Source organism: Oreochromis niloticus, linkage group LG1 (genome assembly GCF_001858045.2).
Source record: "Oreochromis niloticus isolate F11D_XX linkage group LG1, O_niloticus_UMD_NMBU, whole genome shotgun sequence".
Classification (NCBI taxonomy): Eukaryota; Metazoa; Chordata; class Actinopteri; order Cichliformes; family Cichlidae; genus Oreochromis; species Oreochromis niloticus.
Genome location: NC_031965.2, coordinates 36,279,489 through 36,303,564, shown reverse-complemented (window position 1 = coordinate 36,303,564; position 24,076 = coordinate 36,279,489). Strand labels below are relative to the sequence as shown.

General features: G+C 41.6%; 1 protein-coding gene across 1 annotated transcript in view; it reads right to left on the bottom strand.

Moving 5' to 3' along the window:
• Positions 1-9,252: 9,252 nt before the first annotated feature.
• mmp15b (matrix metallopeptidase 15b) overlaps positions 9,253-24,076 on the bottom strand; it is a 36,024-nt gene continuing 21,200 nt past the window's right edge. The window contains exons 8-10 of the mRNA XM_003437581.4: positions 18,827-18,977; positions 16,721-16,839; positions 9,253-15,124 (exon numbers count right to left, since the gene is read on the bottom strand). Coding sequence (XP_003437629.1) covers positions 14,622-15,124; positions 16,721-16,839; positions 18,827-18,977 — 773 coding nt within the window. The 3' untranslated portion in view covers positions 9,253-14,621. The remainder of the gene's footprint in view (positions 15,125-16,720; positions 16,840-18,826; positions 18,978-24,076) is intronic.

Here is a 24,076-nt window from a genome sequence, read left to right as displayed (position 1 = left end):
TGTAACCCAGACTACTCCTTTGGGGAATCATACAGAATCATCAGCTTTAGTCATAATTCAGGACAGATCCTCTTACGGCAAGTAAGCTTTTCTTTTTTAAATTTAATGCAATAAACACTGGTTTGATAGCATAATATAGGAGGTACAACTGAAATAGGTTTCCAAGTAGCTTCCTGAATAAGTTTAAATTTAAGGTTAAACTTTAGCAGTGTTATACAAGGTTCTGCTTGAGCCACCGTTTGATTGCAAATGTCCAAGTTTCATTTCATTTCATTTTGTGACTGCACGGATTCATCTGCGAGACACTACATAGCAATACACCAACTGTGTAAGCATCCTTCAGGTGGAATCTTGTCCACAGTTTCTGCATGTGTAGCAAAATTAGGAGTAAAATACTCACTTTTCCTTTTAATGGCCTGGTACAGCATTTTTTTAAATTATATACACACTTTAAAAAATTAAATAAAAAAAAAACAGCTACCAACATTTCTGGCAGAGAAAAAAAGGATTAAATAAAAGGATATGGTAACAAGACTGGGATAGGATGAGAGGCAGCAGAGCACACTGTGGACATAGGTTGGCAGCCTTTGTTGGGCAAAACATGAATATTGAATATAAAATGTGTTTTATTAAAAATGAAAATGATTGAAATAAAAACAAAAATGTGTTTCATCATTTTAGCAGTGCAGTCAGCAGCACTGTAGCCTCAGAACAAGAAGGTCAAAGCATGCATGGGGTTCTTTCTGAATGCTACGGCTTCCTTCCACAGCACACTGACCTGCATGTTAGGTTAACTGGTAATTTCAAAGTTTAAATGATTGCCTCTCTCTGCCAGTGTTGGCAATGTCATAGAATGGTGACCTGTCCAAGGCCCGTGACAGCTGGAATCTCCAGGTATCTCCAGGGAGTTGTGTTTATCTGAAAGAAGTTCTTTCAGAGATTAACTTGTGTGTCTGGGCACTCCTCTGGATATTCTTACACCAGAGAAGAGCTTCTTAACTACAGGACTACAACACCTGTGGATTTACTTCCAATATTTGTCGCATCTGCGGCAGATTTACTGCAGACTTTGATCAGGAAAGTGAGACGCCGAAGGAGAGGAAAGCGAGCCGGCGCACTCGTGCGTCTGAGGAGACGCGGACTGCGAACTGCTCTTCCTGGGATCTTCCTTTCCAACGTACGCTCACTCAGGAATAAGATGGACGAGCTGGCCCTGATGAGAAGCATGAACAGAGACTTTGCCTCCTCCTGTGTCTTATGTTTTACGGAGTCGTGGCTCTGTGAGGACATCCCGGACTGCGCGCTCAAGCTGGAGGGTTTTCATCTGCTGCGCGCGGACCAGCAGGCCTCTCTCTCTGGTAAGACCACAGGTGGAGGGGTCTGCTTCTACATTAATAGTGGCTGGTGCACAGATGTAACAGTGATTGCTCAGCACTGCTCTTCCTCTCTGGAATACCTTTTTATTCACTGCAAACCGTTTTATTCTCCGCGGGAGTTTGCTTCATTCATCTTGGCCGCTGTTTACATCCCGCCAGATGTGGATGTGCAGGCAGCTCAGTGCGCACTCGCGGAGCAGATACTGCACATGGAGCGGACATTCCCGGACTCTCTCATTATTGCTCTTGGGGACTTTAACAAAGCCAATCTGAGCCAAGAGCTTCCCAAATACAAGCAGTATATTAAATGCCTGACCAGAGAGGAGAGGACATTGGACCACTGTTACAGCACGATCAGCCGGGCCTATCGTGCGGTGCCCCGCGCTTCACTCGGACTTTCTGACCATGTCATGATCCACCTGATCCCCGCGTACAGACAGAGGCTGAAGCTCTCCAAACCTGTTGTGAGGACTAAAAAACTGTGGAGCAACGAGGCTGTGGAGGAGCTTCGCACTAGTTTGGAGTCTACAGACTGGGACACAATGAAGGCTGCTTCTAACAGCTTGGACGATTTTACGGACACTGTCACCTCCTATATCCACTTCTGTGAGGACCATCACGCACCAGGTTGAGTTATAACAATGACAAACCCTGGTTTACTCCTAAACTCAAAAAGCTGTGGCTTGAAAAGAGAAAGGCATTCAGAAGCGGAGACAGGGACTGCTACAGAGAGGCTAAGTACAGGTTCACTAAAGAAGTGGACATTGCTAAACATCAGCACTCTGAGAAGATGCAGCAGCAGATCTCAGAGAAAGACTCGGCCTCTGTGTGGAAAAGTTTTAGGAATATCACCAACTACAAGCCTAAAACCCCCCACTCCACTGATGACTTGCTCTTGGCCAACACCCTTAACGACTTTTACTGCCGTTTTGACGAGCCATCAAGCAGCCTTCACACCTCCAACGGCCCCAATCCCCCACCTCTCCCCCTCCATAGAGCTATCACCACCATCAAACACTTCACCTACAACACCTCCCTCCACACCCCTCACCAAGGAGGATTTCACACCAGCTTCTCCCACCACAACGCTTCATGAAGCAGATGTGAGGAAGCAGTTTAAGAGTCTGAATGCTCGAAAAGCTCCTGGCCCAGACGGTGTGTCTCCTGCCACCCTCAGACACTGTGCAAACGAGCTGGCCCCAGTGTTTTCTGGCATTTTCAACTCCTCACTGCAGGCATGTCATGTGCCTGCCTGCTTCAAGTCCTCTACCATAATCCCTGTCCCCAAGAAACCAAGGATCACTGGACTAAATGACTACAGACCTGTGGCTCTGACATCTGTGGTCATGAAGTCATTTGAGCGCCTGGTTCTCTCCTACCTCAAGACACTCACGGCCCCCCTCCTGGACCCCCTGCAGTTTGCATACAGAGCCAACAGGTATGTAGACGACGCTATCAACATGGCTCTACACTTCATCCTCCAGCATCTGGACTCCCCAGGAACCTACGCCAGGATCCTGTTTGTGGACTTCAGCTCTGCCTTTAACACCATCCTTCCAGATCATCTCCAAGGGACTGTGGACTCATTCCGCTTCCTGGGTACCACCATCACCCAGGACCTAAAGTGGGAGCCCACCATCACCTCCGTCATAAAGAAAGCCCAGCAGAGGATGTACTTCCTGAGGCAGCTGAAGAAATTCAACCTGCCAACATGGACGATGATGCAATTCTACACTGCAATCATTGAGTCCATCCTCACTTCCTCCATCACCGTGTGGTACGCTGGAGCCACTATCAAGGACAAGCAGAGACTGCAGCGTGTTGTGCGCTCTGCTGAGAAGGTGATTGGCTGCAGACTCCCATCTCTGCAGGACCTGTACACCTCAAGGACACTGGGGCGTGCAGCTTGGATCAAAGCTGACCCTTCTCGCCCTGGACACAGTCTGTTTGACCTGCTCCCCTCAGGCAGGAGGCTCCGGTCCATTCGCACCAGAACCTCCCGCCATAAGAACAGTTTCTTCCCCTCTGCTGTTGGACTCATGAACAATAACCATATGACTGTTCCCACCACTAACACATGACCCTACACAGTGTTCACTGCATCATTCCATGTTTGGACCTGACGATCACCTGCACCCATGTATATATCTATCTACTTAGCACTTTTAATTCTTTAATTCTTATTTTTATGTCTATTTAAGCGTTATATGACAGTATGTTTGCACTAAGTACCGTAGCAATTTCCTAATGTTGTAAACCTGCTCAACATTTGGCAATAAAACCCCTTCTGATTCTGATTCTGATTCTGATAGAAGTCTGGTGGATAGGTTTCAATGCTGTGCATGTGTCAGCAACCCAAAAAACCCAACATGGAAGAAACAGATAATACATTTTTGTTTAGCTGTTAAATGAAATTAGCTGCTAAATTCTGTGGTGCATTCCAAAGTGAACATTTGACATAAATACACTTTCACTCAGAAGCATTCCTACACTGTAGCTATGAGCTGCACCTCACGCTCCACCAGAGCTTTACAAGCATCAGGAGCACACTGACCAAAATGTTGGCAGGATCGCTGCACCCTTTGCTGCCATGAAGCCAGGACCAAAACACGCTACACTGAGATGTATTACAGCTCCAGATGTTACCTCAACATTACCTCACCATTAAATATCAAACGAGAAGAAGGGAAAGAGATGTGACAGAGGGCAGGAGTGGAAGCTGTTCTTGTGGTGAAGCATTTTTTTGCTACATCACACATCCATGCACAGAGATCCTTTGTGGATGTTCTGAAAAAGCTCTCGGCATAACAAAATGAATACCACTCTTTTCGGCTTCATTTAGCTTGAAATTGCATATGCTGTGTTTTTCTATCTCGTGTTTCTCTTAATGTATTTTATTGGGTTTTTTTCCTAATATTGTTGCATACTGTACATTCCTGATGCTTTTGTTGTAGCCTGCTTAAATGGTTTTACTTAATTTATGGACATTCATCCAGTCTGCTCTTATCTTCCCCTGCTGTATCTCATTATCTACCGCAGCAGATTTACCCCAGCCTCATTAAAGTTTCATCTTATTTAATCAGCTAATCTAAATAAGTTATGTCACACCTAAAGAAATAAGCCAAAGTACATTGTTCTTTGGATTTTTAGTGCATTACACACCCACATTACATTTCTTCACAATACTTTACAACAAGGGTTGTATATAAGTATAGTAGGATTTTTCTTTCCTGGGATGAATGTGAAGAATGAAAAGAAATAAAAGTATATAGTAATTAACTAAATTCAATACTGCAATGACTCTGAAGCCTAAAGATAATCATAGACACAAATATATTCAGTAAAAATACAAATAACTCCAAAATTATCAGAAAACCTTAGGACCATGACACTAAAGCATCATCAGTGACATGTCAGTGAGTGGATATCAGAAGACAGGATGGCACGACAGAATCCCAACCCACCTGCTATTAAAGAATTCTGTTTATGAGGGGCAGCCAATAGGAGGACAGCTGGCTCAAAGAGAGTGTGGCCCTAAAAGGAAGTGGAGCTACAGACTGTGGTTACACTCAGAGGCTGCACTAAGACCTATGATAAATTAATAAAGATTATTTTAAACTGAAATAAATGAAAAGAATGGAAAATATAACTAAGCATAGTAGACATGATAGTTCCCCCTTTAAAAACTCCGGCAAACCTTCAAGAAATCCAGCTCAGCAACTCGATTTAGAGGAGGTGAGAGGCTAAAGCTCTCTGTGTCCGCATCCACCTGCCAGTAAAAGCACCTAAAACCTAGATTTAAGTTCAATTCAGTTTTATTTTTATAGTGCCAACTTATAAAAACAGTTGCTTCAATAAACTTCAGTAAACCTTTAACAGGTGAGATTCCAATAAGGAGACATCACTTGGAAAACTGAACATGATTTAATGAGGTAGAGAAATGAATGTGTTTGGCGATTAGACTCTGATGACCCATCTTGGCAGAACCAAATCCCAGCGGTGGTAAGATTTAAGACAGGACCCCCCGGAGTCTAGACGCTGGTGGTGATGAAGATGAAGACTGAGGCTTAAGAAGAACTCAGGCTGAGGTGTCTGAGGGGGAGATGAGGAGGAGGTGGGTTTCATAAAAGCAAGTTGGAAAGGGTAGATTTAAACGATGCGAAGCGGAGGCTGATCGGCTCAAACAAGTCCGGTGAGAAGGTGATTGGACTAGAGTAAACATGTTAGTATTGAGATTGACAACTTGGGAAAGTGGTAGTGATGTAGAGAACAGAAAAGTAGCCCAACACCCAGGAAAGCAGGCAGAGTGATTACAGATCTTCCTCACTGAACTCACACATAAGCTTAAAAAACACTTACCTGTCATGCTGCTGAAAATGTGCTTTTTTTCCCTGTGAAAAGTTTGCTTTAGCATCGATATTCCTTTTCTTTAAGGAAAAGAATATATAATTGAAATTATAAACTACATTTAAATCTGTTAAAGCCCAGTGACACACAGGTGAGCCAATGCGATCAGGATACCCAACAGGTGTATGGCAGTAAAAGTCCTCTTAAACAGGTGGCACCACCTTCAGACTCCTGCAGCAGAGCCAGTAACTGTGGCTGTTACTGATTAAGTTCCTGTCCTTTAAGCATGTGTGTCTCATGGGCCTGAAGGAAAGTTATATTTCCACCTGGCGGAAAGAGATGACTGTAAGTAATTACGGCACTCCGCAGGGTGTACCTGGTGATAACTGTGGCAGACAGATTTAACAAGCAATCCTAGGACTTTATGTACGCAGCAGGAAAGCTTTAAAAGTATGTAAACACAGCAGAAAGCAAGCCACACTCAAATACGACGTACACATGGGACATGCACAAATTAAGCTTGTTTACAAAGTGCACAGAGGTATGTCTGATGAAGGAGGGAAAGTAAGTGTTGACAATGCAAAGTAGGTCATTATCCAGACAGAAGGTCCGTACATCAGTTAGGTTGAGATTAAAGTCAATTGTCAGATATGGTTTGTTAGATCACAAAGTGATGTCTTACTAAATATTAAAATTACTCTGAATTTTTAAAAATATCTTTCAGCATGCTTTGCCCACAACCTTGTTTTTTAAAGGCAGTGATCAACACGCATCAAAAATTCTCCAAAACCAAAAGGGACCCTACAACCAGCTAGAGAGGCAGATATTTCACTCAGCATTGAAATGAGTTGATTTTACACATGAATCAGGTCCGAGTCTTTTCCACAGTTGCTCTTTGACACATGAAGCACACAAGAAAGTGTTCTGCTGGATCCAGCGTGCAGCAGATGGAGCAACCTATAACCTCTCTTTGACAGTGACTCGCTCTGCTTTCATGTAGGTGCAATCGGACATCACACAGACTTTGTGGAAGCGAGCTGACGATGAAAAGAGTGTGGCTGTCACATCTAACTACATTGAATTCTCACACACGGTTACAGTTTTGCATTGGTCAGGCGGCCAGAATGACTGCAGATGAAGCCACTGTGGTCTGGGTGTGCAAAGGAACTTTTTGTTTGATTTTCTGCTGGCTTGTTTGAGCGTTTGATAACTCACTTCAGTAGATATACCATTTAAAAGTAGAGACTAGTGTTCATCTCCACTGAATTCGTTGGCATTTTCACAAATTAAAGGATCCATTTGTGACCTTTCTTTTTTAAACATTTCACACAGAAAAAAATGACTCTGCCCAACTCAGGAGACCAGGGAAAATAAAATCTGTCATAGAATATGTCCATTAGGATTTCAGGGTTTGCTACACAAGTGGTCAATTGGCTGGCATGCTAAAGCAGAAAAAACAGACAGAGGAAGAAAATCAATAATAATAATAATAACAAGAAAACAAGGTCATAGAAGCCTATCACGAGGAAACTGTGCTATGCTTTGGAGTGCTGAGTATGTGGACAATGGCACTAAGGAGAAAACACAGCCTATATCAACAAAGGAGGAAAAAACAGGTGCAGAATAATAGGACAGGGAAGCAAACAATACACACTAATTTAGATATATATTTTGGTGATTTATTGGTTACATCCTTTAGGATTTAATGTCATCTTTACACATTTTTAACATTACATTAAACAGTTGGATAGATTTTTCACTATGGATTACTGTCGAGACACAGTGTCCACCTGAAACATCTTTGGAGACTACTCAGTGTAGCCTCCTTGACTAACCGATCAGGAAAATTAAGACAACAGAACTTTAATGTGCACTATCAGTAATACATTTCACTAAAATCTCCATAGAGGTATCACACCACAGCTTGTCGGACGTCAAGGTATCTGTGTCATTTTTCAAGTATGAAAATGTGCATGTACGTTACCCAGTACTGAAAGCTGAATAGCCTATTTATACTGCTTCTTCAATATTTTAAGATAAAATAACTAAAGAAACTCCAAATCCAAAAAGAAATTTAGTAAAATATCAAATTTACTCTTCGATTTTTAGAATTTATAGTTTTCTTATTTATTCATGCATATTGTAAGCACTATTGTGTATGCTGGAAGCACAATGGTGCAGAAATTAGCACAGCAAACATGTCGATTGGTCAGGTTAAATTCATATGTACAGATGTGAGATAAATAAAACTTTAATTGAGAAGACAAGAGTCATTTCAGATCCACTTCAAACTTGTGTTTGAATGAATAAATACTGTACCTGTTTTAGTAGGTTCTTTTTCTGTACATTAAAGTAGAAAATTATCACAAAAAGGTTCGTACTCTTGTAGTTTGTTACAGGTACAAACTACAAGAGTTAAAATAGTACGTCATGTTAAGGGTACGACCACAGATTGTATAAAAAGATGAACTTAGCATTAAATCAATTTGAATGCACAGTTTCTGTGTTTAGGTCATGCTAACACTAGCAGGCTTGGTTGGCAGTCTGCATCCATACATAAATTGTACTTACAGATGCATTGCAGGACACATTTCCCACTATTTATTGCTAAATAACAGACAAATAAAATACCAGAAAGTACAAACCTCCCCTTTAAAAAACTCCCAATGGGTCATCAAATGGTCAATAAGTTATTGCACAGCTCCTCGTTTTGGCCCACCTGTTAATTAAAGCAGTTATAAAGAAGTTAATCATCACTGAATGTACTGTTGATAGCAAAAAGTAGATAGTACAGTTGATATAAAATGGAAAACTATCCATACAGGTCAAAAATGTTCTTTGTAACAGGCTGTAAAATTGCTATTTGATACAGTTTAGTTGGGTGTTTTAGTCTGTTGGGACTGACTCAAGTCAAATGCCAGAAACTGCAGATTTTGACAGTTGGTTTCATTTTTCAGCTCTGGAAGTTGCCATTGGGTACAGTGGCAGTCCTTTAGGGAGTACCGCTTCTGTGGCAAACTTTTGTAACCCTAAAGGTACAATAAGGTGCTTTATTTTCTGAGTGTAGCAAGAATTTGGGGCAATTACACCTGCATGAATGAGAGTAGGTGTCACTTTATTTAGTCTTGCAGACAACTTGCATGCACAAAAATATCTCATTAAAGTTTGCTGTCAGGCTGCAGTTCTGCTGTTTGTGTTGTGGTGCTTTGAACAATGAATTTCCTCTCTGTGTGATGACAACATTGCCTGTGCGGCTTCATAAGGGCTCTAAAAACTGCTTGCTAACTTCCTTCTTGCTCACATGGTTTCCTGGCAATCTGCCATGCCCCCCTCCCCTCTCTCCTCCTCCCCTCCCTGGGTCCATAAGGCCGTTGTGTTGCCTGTCCCGTGTGAGACAGGAAGCAAGGCCCTATGGACAGTGACCTCACCGCAGGAAGAGAGTAGAGGGTGTGTGTACTGTATGCGATTGTGCAGGATTGTAGGTTGTGCTGCCGCAGTCACTACACAAACAGAACAAAGACACAATTTGTAGATTTTCAGAGGAAAATTTTAATGTGTACATGTCCAGCATGGCTTGTTAACACACTCTACTAGAGGTGAACACACAACACAAATGTATAAAATCTTACGTTTTCTAAAGAAAATAAAAACACAACCAAACCCCCGAAAATTAAAATAATTGGAATGTTATTAACAGAAACAAATCAAGTTTGGAGAGAAAAAAAATGCACAAATCAAATCAAAATAAGACAAATGATCAAAAACAAACAGAGGGGTTTTTTTCCATCTAGTCCCACACAGGGTTGAAGGCTTTTTTTTCTTTGTTTGTTTGTTTTTTCTTTCTTTTTTTCAGAAAATCACTGAAACATTACTCAGGCAGTAATGAAGAGAGATGCTGTGAGATGCCATGGTTCAATATGGCTGGTCAGCACAGAAGTGACTGAATCCTTCAAAATATACTCTTCTCTACAGTAGCTGCAGTTAGTGGATGGAAACAGTTTTCCTAAGTTACTCGGTTTCAGTGTCTGTTTGAAGCACGACGAGCGATGATCCGCTGCAGACGGATGCTGAAAGTCATTTGTCAGGAGCTGTTTTTGTTTCATTCCCGAGCTGAGCGGTCGGGTTTGCCGAGTGGTGTTTTCAGATGAGTGGTTTCAGAGTGGATGGGCTCAGAGAGCAAGCTGAGATGCACTCTGGGAAAAGAGAGAAGCATCTGGACAACCCACAATCCCCTTGGCTGGGGTCACTGTAAGCCACAAAGTTAACCCAAGACAAACTGAAACAGGAAAACAGTCTGTCAAGTTCAACAGATTTTGTTTTAATCTTTTTTAGTTCGTTATTTATTAATCTGTTTTTCCTCCTAGAGTTTGGGTTTTGCACAGGGCTGATGCAACGACTTTTTGAAGCTTGCAGTGATTAGGCAGTGCAGAGATACACTGTGACAGTAGGAAGCTGCAAGCTAAAAAGCACACTGTGTGGAGAGAGAAGACACGGCTACAATACAACCTGGCTTCAGAACGATTGTGGAGATTTTAACAGATGTTCATTAAAAAGAACAAAACATCAGGGCTGAGTGAGAAATGCTTAGCGTGCAGTCTTTACAGAAACACATCCTGAGAGATGAAAGCTCAGACTGAGATCAGCACATCCTAACCTTACCTAAAATTTGCATTAAGGGTATGCACTTCAAACTGAACTTCACCTTTTGCAAGCTTTGAATCTGAATGTGACATCAACAAAAATCAAAGCAAATCGCTCCAAAGTGTTAAAAGTTGCTGAACAGGGAGGTGGATCTACCAGCAAGCTTTGCTGTGAGTGACAATAATGTGTTAGTGTGTATGTATTAGAGAGACAGAAAATAGGGGGAGGACAAAGAGAGTGAGAGAGAAGGCCATTGTTTTTATTATGATCCCCTCGGGCTTTGAGGGCTGGGCCGAGCGCGGAGAGACGTGGAGTGTGGGAGATTTACAGTCAGAACACAGGCCTAGCTTATAGAGAGGAGGGCTGATTAACTCAACACCTCTAAACGCACACAAACGAGCATCAATCAGCCCTGACAGATCTCTTTCCTAACCTTTCAATACTTCTCTTCTGCTTGGTGTCCTGAGACAAATAAACTGTATTAAACCCGCAAGTGTCCCCTCACAGAAAATCGCTCAAACTGCTGAATCACCAAAACTGTGTTTCTGCGTGAGGCAAACTCAGGTGCACTCGACCTCTCTTTCAGACTTTTGAAGTGGTTACTTTAGCTTTGAAGTGGTTAACTCCCTGTGGGCTCTGTTTGGAGGTTATAGAGGAGAATAGGAGGCTTAATAAAGAAGAACTCCATAAACAACTGGGTGTCTAGCGCAATGAGTAGGCACTTTCTGAGTCTGTCCAGACGCTGGGCTGTCTGAGCGCTCATTGATGTGCCTGAAGGACCAAATGGAAGAGCAGGACAGTAGAGGAGAGGGGGAGGGAGTGCTTTTAAAGCTGATTAGCTGCGTCCGCCAACCCCTCCTTCCCCACAAAAGCTTCATGATGAGGAGATGAGGGATGGACACGGGACACCGTTTCCTGGCAACTGCTATCGACCTGCCTCAGATCAATCTCCAGACTTCTGGTGACGGCTGAGTTTGCTCTTCCTTTTCCTCCTTTCAGTACGAGTGTCCTGTTAACTTCAGGTCTGACTACTTAGGTGTCTCACTTTGTCCTATCTTCTCCTAGTGGGAGGCCTAGCAGAACAGCAGTATCAGGTTAGGCCAATGCACTTATACCTTTATCCATGGACAGAGTGCTGGTGCCCAGTTTAGAACCAGTTTAATGTATTCCAACCAAAAAATGACAAGTACTGGTGCCAAAAAGCTGGTACCAAACATTGTTTTGGATATGACAAGGTTCTACAGAAAAATTCACCCATGACTGTCTGCCAGAATATCCGCAACACTGAAATGACCCCAACTACTATTCATAATTTTTTATAATATTTGATTCTTCACCTGTGGAAATATGGGGTTTATTAAAAGGCACCAAGGCAGAAATGGCTCTGCACTGCACTGACATGAGCACTGGATCCATGGAAAATAAGTATGAATGCTGCCAATAAGGAGGCTCTAAAGCATGCATGTGCTTATACAAAACTACAAGCGAAACACTTTGACAAGCTTTCTTAAACGAGGCCTGTCACCTACTGTAAGCGAAAGTTTCCTCTTTGGCCAGCACTGTTGCTGAACTTGCAAGGGAATCTGGGTCACATGGGCTGTTGCCAACTCTCTCTCCCTCTTCTCTTTGTCTCCTCCTTCTTCCCACCCTTCCTTATTCCTGAGATCTAAACTTTGCAAGCTCAGGGAGACGAGGTCAGCCATGTTCCCTCAGTCCTCCTTCCCCCTTTCCTTTTCTCAGCTGCAAGAAATTCAGACTCTCGTTACCCTCCCCATTTGTGTAACCTGAGCTGGGTGAGCTGAGCCCACCCCCCACCCCCCAGGTCAGAGTGGCAGCTTAGTTCTAAATGCTACCTCAGATAAACCTTCCTCCAATTTATGTTTGAAGTCAAACCTCTAAACACTTTCACTCACACACTCATTTTATGCCTTATCTTCAGGCATAAATTCATCATGATGAGATAAATTGCTGCCATTATGAAAAATGTTGACTTTAAAAGGTCACTACACCTGGTTTTAGCCTTTCATGACTCTTTATCAGCGTAGTCACCGTTTTACACCAATTTCCAATCTGTGTCTGAATGCACTGACAAAGACTGAGAACTCTGTGTAATAAAGAGGCAATTTTCTGTGCATGGCTTCTTGAGAGATGAAACGAAAGCCGACTGTTTTGACTCAGTAAGGTCAAAGTTTAGTTTAGAGGTTAACGGCATTTGCGCACACCTGCTGTTATTTGATGAGGAGGATTAGTCTGTGTTCACATAAGCCCTCATGGCCTGAGCCCACCCTGGTGCTTACAGTAAGACTGCATATCATCCCAGAAGTTTCTTTAAGAAATACTAGCAGTAAAAGATGCATTATGTACTGCATGGCAGACGAGCTGCAATCCGTGAATGCTCTGTAACAGCCTTAGCTTCGTTTCCCCCTCATTTTATGTCTCTCGCACACCCTCCTGTGTTATTTCACAGTGAGCTGACTTTGTTCATTAACTATTAGTCCGTCTCCTTCACGGCACAAAGGACAGGTCTTATTTTTGACATAAAAGAGGCTCTCTGAGAATTAGCCCCACAGTTGAGAACTAAAGGAAGAGGTCCCCTTTATAGTCTATTTATCCTTTCAGCCAGAGAGGTCTTTAACAAGCTTCCAAATAAGGGAAAGAAAGAAGGCAGACCTACTGTCCATCAGTGTGAACACAAGATATGGAAGGCGGTAGTCATCTTAATTTATTTGCAGTGCCAGTGTTTCTATCTGTTATGTCGTATATTGTAATGTAATCATAAGAGTATATGGGCTGATATCAAAATGACTACATGATGGCCTGAAACCTCAGTGAGACAATCACAGAGAACGTGACAGTCACTATTTCACTATTTATACATAAAACACTGTGGAAGTTAATATTATGTTTATCTTAAGGCAATCTTAATTAATGGACAGGAAACCAATTGACCGCTCTCTCTGTTGATTACATAACTATGTGAATGTGTTGCTAGTCAATTCTGTCTACTGGCATAAAAAACATAAAATGGCTGAGTGCGGTTTAAAAGCTTAAAGCTTTTATAGCTGCCGGACTGGAAAACTAAATCTTTTCCGGAGACAAAAGTGGATATAGACATAGACAGAGTAACACTGTGTGTCTGCAGAGTGCATCGATTTGTTTGTCAATGAAGTTAAATAGCCAATTGTCAGTCTTAGGCTACTGTATCATATACCTAGCAAAATGTCATTTTTCACTACTTTGCATTGTCTAAATAAATAATATGTTCACTAGAACCACACAGGCTGACTGAAGGTTACAAGAAATTAAAAGTATGTAATAGCCGCACAGCTCTGGCTTCATTATCTTGTTTGTTTAAACCCTGTTTGACTGATATACATGTAACCTTCTCAGATCTCACAGTGAATACAGAGTAATTATTAACATAAATAGGAGAGACTGCAACAATAAGATTTAATGATTTAAAAACAAACCTGCCCTCCTCTGACTAACAAACTGAACTCTGAATTAACCTTCAGACTTACAATCACACCCTAATCACCATCAACAAGAGTCAAAGAGAATAATATCTGAGCTCGTAGCAGGTCCCAAAACACCTCTTCACAGATTCTCCTGCAGAGAAAAGGAAAGACAAGAAACACGGAGCTGATGAGAGGACGGAAAGAACCCTTCTGGACCCCACTTGAAGCACTGTGGTCTGTCTACAAATCTTTTTAATGCTTTGAATTTCTTCCTTTTGTGGCAACTGAGATAGCATAAGCAGATGTCAGGTTATCAGCGAGGAAAAAGCCCCTACGGAGATTAGGGGAAGGAGGAGGGCGGAGCAGAGATGTGAGAGAGAATAGACCGGCCTTCCTGGCTTAGAAGTAATAATAACAACAACAACAAAAAAGTCACATAAAATGAACCAAAACAAAAAGAACAAAACTATGTGCAAACTTCTCTCATATAAATAGTCTACAGTCACTGCATTGTAGAGCACCATGGGAGACAGGAGGAGGTTAGAGAGCTGTGTGTCTATGTAAGTGTGTGTGTCTGTGTGTGTGTGTGAATGTAAGACATAAGTTACGCTCGCGTCTAGTTTGTGTGTGCCTATGTATCATTACAGTATTTGCATGGATCTACTACCACAGAGCTGCAGGAGCCACTGAGCACAGAGACTGGAGACAGATGGATCACTGGGAAGAGGGCTAGATTAGAGGAGGAGGGGGCATCTAAGGTTTAAATCAAGTTCAGCGTTCAAGGACCTAACATCAGGGGTCAGACCCAGTCCTGAAGTGAGCGTTTGCAGTGCACCAGCAGGCGTGGCGCCCCTTTGCTCTGCAGCGTGTTGATGATGGCATAGATCAGTCCCAGGATGCACAGCACCAGAACCAGTGGGATGGTTACCATCAGGATGCTCATGGTCCGCTCCTGGCTGTCGTCCACCTTCAGTACCACGTCCACCTCATTGGTCTCCTCCTCGCGTCCCTCGCGAGACTCTTGATCTTTGTCACCGTCTGAGCCTTTGTCTTTGTCCGTTCCTCCTCGATCTGTTCCGTCTTTGCCCTTGTCACCGTCACGTCCTGCGTCGGGGTTAAATGGCGGTCGGCTTACGTCTGGGTATTTGCGGCCCGAGTCTGTGTCCGTGTCTCTGTCGGGATCCAGGTCCACGCTGCAGCCCATGAAATCTCTCAGGATGGATTTTGGATAGCCCGGCTCGCTTTTCATACGGTGGTTGTCAAACTTCCAGTACTTGGAACCCTTATAGAAGTAGGTGTATGCTGAAATATAAAAGAAGAAAACATGAGCCCACAAAAGAATGTTAAAGCATGACTAAAATAATAATTTGAGTTTTTGAGAGATCTTTAAAGAGTTACCAGATAACTGACAGCTGCACAGATTAAACAAGATATTTGTACATCTTAGAGAGAATGACAGTCTGTATTTGTTCCCCATTAGAGAGAAGTAGGTGGTTTCTCCATAATATGAAGGTTTATACTGAGCTACGCTAACATGATCATTTAAAAAAAATCAAAATGATATTGAGCCTCTTGTCTTACCCTTGGCAAAAAAGCAGATTAATATAATTGTCAAAAAGTCAAACTGTTGCTTTAATAACTTCAATATTTTACTCTGTGTTCAGTTGAGGCAATTAGAATGACTCAAGTGGCTATTGTCAGTCCAATAATTGCTTATTCCTAACATATCTGCAAAGAAAAAGAACTCTACACCCAGAATGTTCAATAAATCCAATCATAGCAAAGCTCAAAATCACCTTTTTGGGATTGTTATACTATTAAAATCGATAAAACTCACAAGCTGAGGGACTTGCCTCTGTTTGCACTCTCTTAATCAACAAACAGGTGGAAGTAAAAACTGTATGCAGTTTTGGTCTAGTTTTCATCCATTATTTATGAATTGATGTTGCTTTTGAACACCATTCAACTGAAGAACAGCCACTAAAGACAGCACGTTTTATGAAATCAGTGATTTCATAAATCATCTCAACAAGAGTGTGCACAACAACTCTTAATAGAAGTCAGCTACCAAGTTAAACACTGAGTGAGCAAAATAAAATTCAAATAGACAAGAATAGAACTCAAAACACTTAGATTGCATGAAGCTCTTAAACTATAAATTTGCGTCCTGAGGAATCAAGACACTGAGGCTACGTCCACACTAATGCGTTTTTGTTTGAAAACGCATCGTTTTCTCTCCGTTTTGGCCTCCCGTCCACACTGAGACAGCGTTTTCCTCAAGGAAAAACGCTCTCGAAAACGCATACATTTCAAAACACAGCTGCCCTGGCGCAGTGTGGACATTCGAAAACGCAGACTTTCTAAAACGATGACGCATTTTAGTCATGTGATGCAGTCATGTGACCATTAAAACAAAGCGGAGTGTATTATACAGCAGTTGTTTTGATTGCTCTCAATTTTGACAGCCCTAAAAAAGATTATTATCAGTTTGTACATGCTCCAGATAGCTTTTCTTCAAATTCTTTAATTCTCACTCGCTTTTGAGCATGCGCAGGACTGGAACGTAAGCGTTTTGGGCCATTTCAATGTGGACACGCAACTCTGTGAAAACGACTGAAAACGCTAGTGTGGACGCGGAGTGTTTTCAGACGAAAACGCCGTTTTCAAATCTATCCAGGCTAGTGTGGACGTAGCCTGAATCACTCCTCTCCAATAATGAACAGCCAGAAGCATTTCACATGTCAGCTCAAAATGACACCCACACCCTCCCCCATCTCCTGATGACTGACCACACCCTGATTCTTTGTTTCAGGCATGTCTCAGTCTGCCACAGACCCTCTTCTCCCCTTTCCAAACACACACACATACACAGAAACTACACCGCTCTCCTCAGCTCACCTCCATCATCGCTGAGGAAGGCCCCCTTGGGATTAGAGGGCACTGACGTTCCCCAGACACTGATTGACTTCGGGTAGCCTCTATCAGCTGAGCGAGACTGCTCGTTGAAGCGCCAGTACCTGAAGACAGCAAAGCGGGAGAAGGTTGATACTGTTTATCAACTGTCTAAACAAGAACAGAGCAGACGTCTTCCTCAGTACACTACATGCTGGGTCTGCACAAAGTGCATATCACAGTACCGCTTCCACAGAATACTTGTAGTTGTTCTGTGAGTTAATATGCTGTGAGCGTTCTGTACACATATAAAACTCCAGGGCGTGTATTTTCACATTTCCCTTACATATGTGTTTGTGCAAAGGATTTTCAATGTGGCTGCAGGACTATAAAGTATAATATTATAAAATAAAGATAATTATTACTGCTCCTCCTGGTCGCACCAAAATCAAATCACTCACTTTGTGGTAGTGAAAAGAAAGCATGTTTGAATTGTGCAGCTTAGCTTTGGTAGAGACTAACAGGAGCTTTTCTGCACAGTGATACGGTTAGGTGGTGCAGTTCAGTTAGAAAAAATAGTTCCTACATCAATCAGCTCACAACAAGGTCTATGGATGGCTACTGAGTAACTGAGACATGATTTCCAAAAAGAGTAATTGCAGATGCTTTTTTTATTCCAACAAATGTAATCGACTTCTATTAACTTCAAGAGAATCCAATATATCGCCACAAATGATATATCCAAAACTGAGCAACTAAAGACACATTATGGACAAAATAAATCTATATACTTTATTTTGAGTTGAACTGTGCTTTTAATACACTCTGGGTATTTTAAAATCTCTCTCTATATAATAAAAACAGATAAGTGAAAAAAAATGCTGTTCTTACAGTTTTATTTCTGCTGGTATTTGGTCATAAAATCTAGTTGTTTTTTTGTTTTCTTTTCTTGTAACTTGATGATAGAGAGCAATATAACAAGTCAGGGAGTCAATGTCTGAAATCCATCTCACATCAGCCAGGATGAGAGCGAATTCACTACAATCATGATACTGATATCATGATTGTGACAGAGGAAAAGTCTGTGGACTGCCAAAATGAGTAAGATTCATCATTTATGGAGCATGACGGTCTGCACTAGATGTCGTAGCAATTTAGCATTTAACTGGTGAGATATTCCAGTCTGGACCAAAGCAGGACCAATCAACAAATTGCTTTGGCCTTTGTAGCTGGGACGAGTGCAAGTTGATCACTAGGTTTCAAGACATTGCTGCCCTCAATAAAAACAGAATGCAATGATTTGCAAAGCTCATAAACCCTAATTTTATTAACAACAGAACACAAGAAGTATCAAATCATTAAATTGACACATTTCACAGTTTCATGAAAAAGCTAATTTTGAATTTGAGAACAGCAATATATCACGAAAAAATGCAGCGAGGGCAACGAAAGACTGGAAATGCAAGTAGGACTAAGGAGAAACAGGTGAAGCAACTAATTAGGCTAACGGACAACAGATTGGTAACATGACTGCGTACAAGGAGAGCCTCTAAAGGCATCGAAAGGCACCATTAGCACTGAAAGTTTTATACAGGTTTTACAGAAACAAATGTTCCCACCAGATGCCCTTTTTTGTTTTTTAAGGGAAGACATTATATATTTTAAGAAGACGATGTTAAACTGCATACTGCATCTCTTACAAAGGCAGGTTTTGTAGTAGAAGTGTCTGGGTGTTGAACTGGGCTGCCTGCAGTCACCAGCTAAAAATGTTTGGCACATCATGAAACGAACAGTACAACACAGAAGGCCCAGGACTGTTGAGCAGCTCATATCCCATGTCACACAAGAGTGGGACAATATTCCTCTCTGAAATTTCAGCAAGTGGTCTCTGAGTCTGTAAACGTCAGTTCCCACACATTTGCAGACATCTGTTAAACAAAGGAGATGCTACACAGTGATAAACATGACCCTATTGTGTTTAACACTCCTTAGATTAAACATTTGATTTGTCAAGTGACCCTGCAAAAACTTGACAAAAGAAATCAAACTACAGATGTCCTTTTAATGCAATATACTCAGTTGAGTGTCGGACAGGGCATAGGGCTATATTACCTGTCTCCTTGAAAGAAGTAAGTGTAGCCAGATGGCTCCCACCAGATGGCTGTGTCTATTCGGTCGTAGGGTATATCTATACCATAATCGACTAGCTCAAGTGGGTAGCCTGGTTCCAGGTTAGCCTCTCTGAAAAGCCAGAATCTGTTTCCTGAGGAGAGGAGAGGAGAGGAGAGGAGAGGAGAACTTTTATGTGATCCTTTCTGATGTATACATTGGGGCATTCCCCTATCCACTCTTACCCTTATATGGAAAATGTTACCACACACAATCACATTGTATATGCCACATATATGGTTACCTACACATCATAAACCTTCGAGAATGTTTGTGCACACACATTTAATTTGCTAGCAATTATGGATAAGAACAGTCCCACAAACCAAACTAGCATTTACACACACTTGTAAATAATAAGAATGCAATAATGGATTGTTGGCAAGCAATCAAAAAAAACTCAGCAGAAGTGAGTATGACATCCCTGACTACAGAGTTTGGGTTTGGCCTGTAATTATGCACTAGGAGTGGCTTGTCTCATGTCAGGCTAAAGCACATTTTGTTGCTGAAGGGAACGTTTTATTGTTTCTCACAGTATCTGACAGGGGGCTGTGTTTCACCATTACATCTCCTTTTGGCTTCATTCTGCCTTTCCCTCACCCACCCATCCATCCACCCACTTCTGGCCCCTTGCTCCTCGTTTAAAAAGAAAGCTCTACACTCAGCATCTGGATAGAACAAGAGGTTGACGCAATGCTTCCCAGGGTTCCTGCGGTGCACAGCCCTCATGTAAAATCCCATGACTTACTCCACGGCTTTTCAAGGCAGTGCCAGAGCACTTCAGTGACATAAAGATCCGATGCCTTTTTTTCCCCTGGAAATGTTTTTCTACAAGGATGAACAATGTTGTTTCTATTACAGCTGGCCTTGTTTTAGACAGGAGCAGCAGGGAAACCTCTGGGTAACACAACAGCTGTGCAACTGGCTTACAGTAAAGATTTACTTTACTTTACCGCACTACAGTAAATCAGTACAATACAAACATCAATTCATCCATTACTGTATTTCAGGCAATGCACAGATGCAGGATATTTGTTACAACTGCAGAATATAGTAATAATTTGTGTTTTGGCTTAAGCGATGAGCTCGATTGTAGAAATTGGGCAGTGATGAAAAAAATATACCCGGGAGCCTGCAGGTGGATGTAGGGCTGGTAGAGCGGTAGAAACAGCAATTTTTCTGCATGAATAGATCTCTAGACTGTGTGTCAGGGTTTCTTTACTGTCTCCATTGTGCTTTGGTTTGATTTGTCAGTTTGGCTGGCTTTTCTGTGCTTCTAGTTTCTAGTTTGGATATAAAATAATAAACAAATAACAGCTCAGTTTATTGCTAATGTAAAAACACGTACAGTGTTAATATTTGGTGTCTGAATTAAAACAGTTGCCATTATTATTACTCAAACCCACATTTCAGATCTCAAAGTCACCAAAGGAAGAAAATCCTTTTCGGCCATTATTTGTAGCTACAACAGTCGAGACTACTATAATCCAGAGTTTATAACAAAACATGTCTTAGCTGGAGCCAAAAAATTCATCACCATTGACACACAATTTTCAGTGAAACCTGTTTTAGTATTTCAATTTAAAATAGTAGCACATAATATTGGTCATCAATCACAAAGATATGTCACTGAGTCAAAGTATCATGAAAACTTAGGACTGAGTTGAGATGGGTTGAGTGGCTTGCAGATGCACAGGATCTGTGGACAGGTTAAAGCACCATAAAGAGCGCAGGCGATATGAGGCTTGGAACTTGGAGGTGTTGAACGGTATCAGCTGATGTGGGCTTGTCTTAAGATCAGCTGATTGTGCCTGAAGCTGTGCTTGTTTCTTGGCCCATGATTGAAAACTCTATTTCACAAGTCTACAAGAACTCATGCACAACTGTGATAAGTGATTGCTTTAGTCACCACCAGAGAAAGTAAATGTATTGACTGATGTGATGGGTTTAAATACAGGTGTTCATAATAGGCATCCTATTGTTGTGCTTGTCCCCCTTAATCCTATACTCTGCCAGTTTCCTTTCTTGCCTCCCTCTTTCCTCTTCCTTTGTCTCACTCTTCCTTTGCTTAATGGCTTCTCGCCAAATGTCATGCAGAGTCTTGCTGATGACATCATTCTCCTCATTATCAACAGCTGCCCGAAAGCCCGAAGCACCCAGAATCAAGCAGCCGAGTTCTTCTTTTTTCATTCAACTTTATTCGCTGTTGTAAAAGACAAGCTGCTCTCAGAGTCTGTGCCAAAATAATGAGCTGTTTTAAAAAAGACTAATACTCAGCATGCTGAACACATTATGTACTGCTGCTTTCTTAAGGAGGTGGGACTATGGATATCTTTAATATTATCTGTAGAAGATAAAAAAGCTGCAGTCAGTTTTACTGCTCATATAATGGATTGAAACTGTATTTCAATCCATTATATATGGTTGTAAAAAGGAAACCAGATGTGTGTGTGTGTGTGGGGGGGGGTTGTTGTTTTTTATGCACGAGAGTGCACATGTTTATGTGAGATATATTTGTGGTCCATATGCCCACCTCATCTATAAAGGTGAAACAAATAGAATATTTCAACTCTTAAAAAATCTGACCTGCTCTGACATTAGCAAGACAGACTGATTTATGATAACACCTGGACCTACACACCAGATGTGTTTATCTCCTAAAATGCATTACAACTTTAATCAGTTTTTTTTTTAAACTGCATAACACTAGAATTACTTTCTCATGCCTGGATGCCTTGCATGAGAAAGCCAATGCATGAATTCTTGTATTATGAATTCTGACCTTAACCTTTGACCTCTACAATCTAATCAGTTCAGCCTTGAGTCTAAGAGAATGGTTGTACCAAATTAAATAAATAAATAAATTCCTCCAGTCATTCATTAGCACATTCGTGATTGGGATGGATGTGCGGTCAAAGGGACCCTGATCTTTGACCTCTTTTGACCAAAATCTAATCAGTCATCCCCGCTTCAATTCAGACTGAAAAGCTGTTTCCACTGATTGTTGGAGGCTTAAAACTGCACACGTACATGCACTAATATGCATTTTTCTTTACAGTTACTAAGTGATAAACTGAATTAATCCCATTTGACTTCTCATATTTGGTATCAAGGTGACATAAATCCTTTAAAAAAAGACAATACGTGTAAAATTTGTAACAGCAATTGATCTTTCTGAGTTAACTTCAATAATTAATTCCTCCAAACCATCAACGTGTCTTTTAGACCCCATTCCTACAAAACTGCTCAAAGAAGTCCTGCCATTAATTAATTCTTCAATCTTAAATCTGATCAACCTATCTCTAATAATCGGCTATGTACCACAGGCCTTCAAGCTGGCTGTAGTTAAACCTTTACTTAAAAAGCCATCTCTAGACCCAGCAGTCTTAGCTAATTATAGGCCAATCTCCAACCTTCCTTTCATATCAAAAATCCTTGAAAGAGTACTTGTCAAACAGCTAACAGATCATCTGCAGAGGAATGGCTTATTTGAAGAGTTTCAGTCAGGTTTCAGAGCTCATCACAGCACAGAAACAGCTTTAGTGAAGGTTACAAATGATCTTCTTATGGCCTCTGACAGTCGACTCATCTCTGTGCTTGTCCTGCTAGACCTCAGTGCTGCGTTCGATGCTGTCGACCATAATATCCTATTAGAGCGATTAGAACATGCTGTAGGTATTACAGGTACTGCACTGCAGTGGTTTGTATCATATCTATCTAATAGACTCCAATTTGTTCATGTAAATGGAGAGTCCTCTTCACACACTAAGGTCAATTATGGTGTTCCACAGGGTTCAGTGCTAGGACCAATTCTATTTACATTATACATGCTTCCCTTAGGCAGCATCATTAGAAGACATAGCATAAATTTTCACTGCTATGCAGATGACACGCAGCTCTATCTATCCATGAAGCCAGGTAACACACACCAATTAGTTAAACTGCAGGAATGCCTTAAAGACATAAAGACCTGGATGGCCGCTAACTTTCTGCTTCTTAATTCAGATAAAACTGAGGTTATTGTACTCGGCCCTGAAAATCTTAGAAATATGGTATCTAAGCAGATTCTTACTCTGGATGGCATTACCTCGGCCTCCAGTAACACTGTGAGGAACCTTGGAGTCATTTTTGACCAGGACATGTCCTTCAATGCACATATTAAACAAATATGTAAGACTGCTTTCTTCCATTTGCCCAACATCTCTAAAATTAGAAATATCCTGTCTCAGAGTGACGCTGAAAAACTAGTTCATGCATTTATTACTTCCAGGCTGGACTACTGTAATTCTTTATTATCAGGATGTCCTAAAAACTCGCTGAAAAGCCTTCAGCTGATCCAAAATGCTGCAGCAAGAGTACTGACAGGAACTAGAAAGAGAGAGCATATTTCTCCTGTTTTGGCTTCCCTTCATTGGCTTCCTGTTAAATCCAGAATTGAATTCAAAATCCTGCTCCTCACATACAAGGTCTTAAATAATCAGGCCCCATCTTATCTTAATGACCTTGTAGTACCATATCACCCTATTAGAGCACTTCGCTCTCGCTCTGCAGGCTTACTTGTTGTCCCTAGAGTATTTAAAAGTAGAATGGGAGGGAGAGCCTTCAGTTTTCAGGCCCCTCTTCTGTGGAACCAGCTTCCAGTTTGGATTCGGGAGACAGACACTATCTCTACTTTCAAGATTAGGCTTAAAACTTTCCTTTTTGCTAAAGCATATAGTTAGGGCTGGACCAGGTGACCCTGAATCCTCCCTTAGTTATGCTGCAATAGACGTAGGCTGCCAGGGATTCCCATGATGCATTGAGTTTTTCCTTTCCAGTCACCTTTCTCACTCACTATGTGTTAATAGACCTCTCTGCATCGAATCATATCTGTTATTAACCTCTGCCTCTCTTCCACAGCATGTCTTTATCCTGTCTTCCTTCTCTCACCCCAACCGGTCGCAGCAGATGGCCCCGCCCCTCCCTGAGCCTGGTTCTGCCGGAGGTTTCTTCCTGTTAAAAGGGAGTTTTTCCTTCCCACTGTCGCCAAAGTGCTTGCTCATAGGGGGTCATATGATTGTTGGGTTTTTCTCTGTATTTATTATTGTGCTATCTACTGTACAATATAAAGCGCCTTGAGGCGACTTTTGTTGTGATTTGGCGCTGTATAAATAAAATTGAATTGAATTGAATTGAGTGTGCAAGACAAGTCAT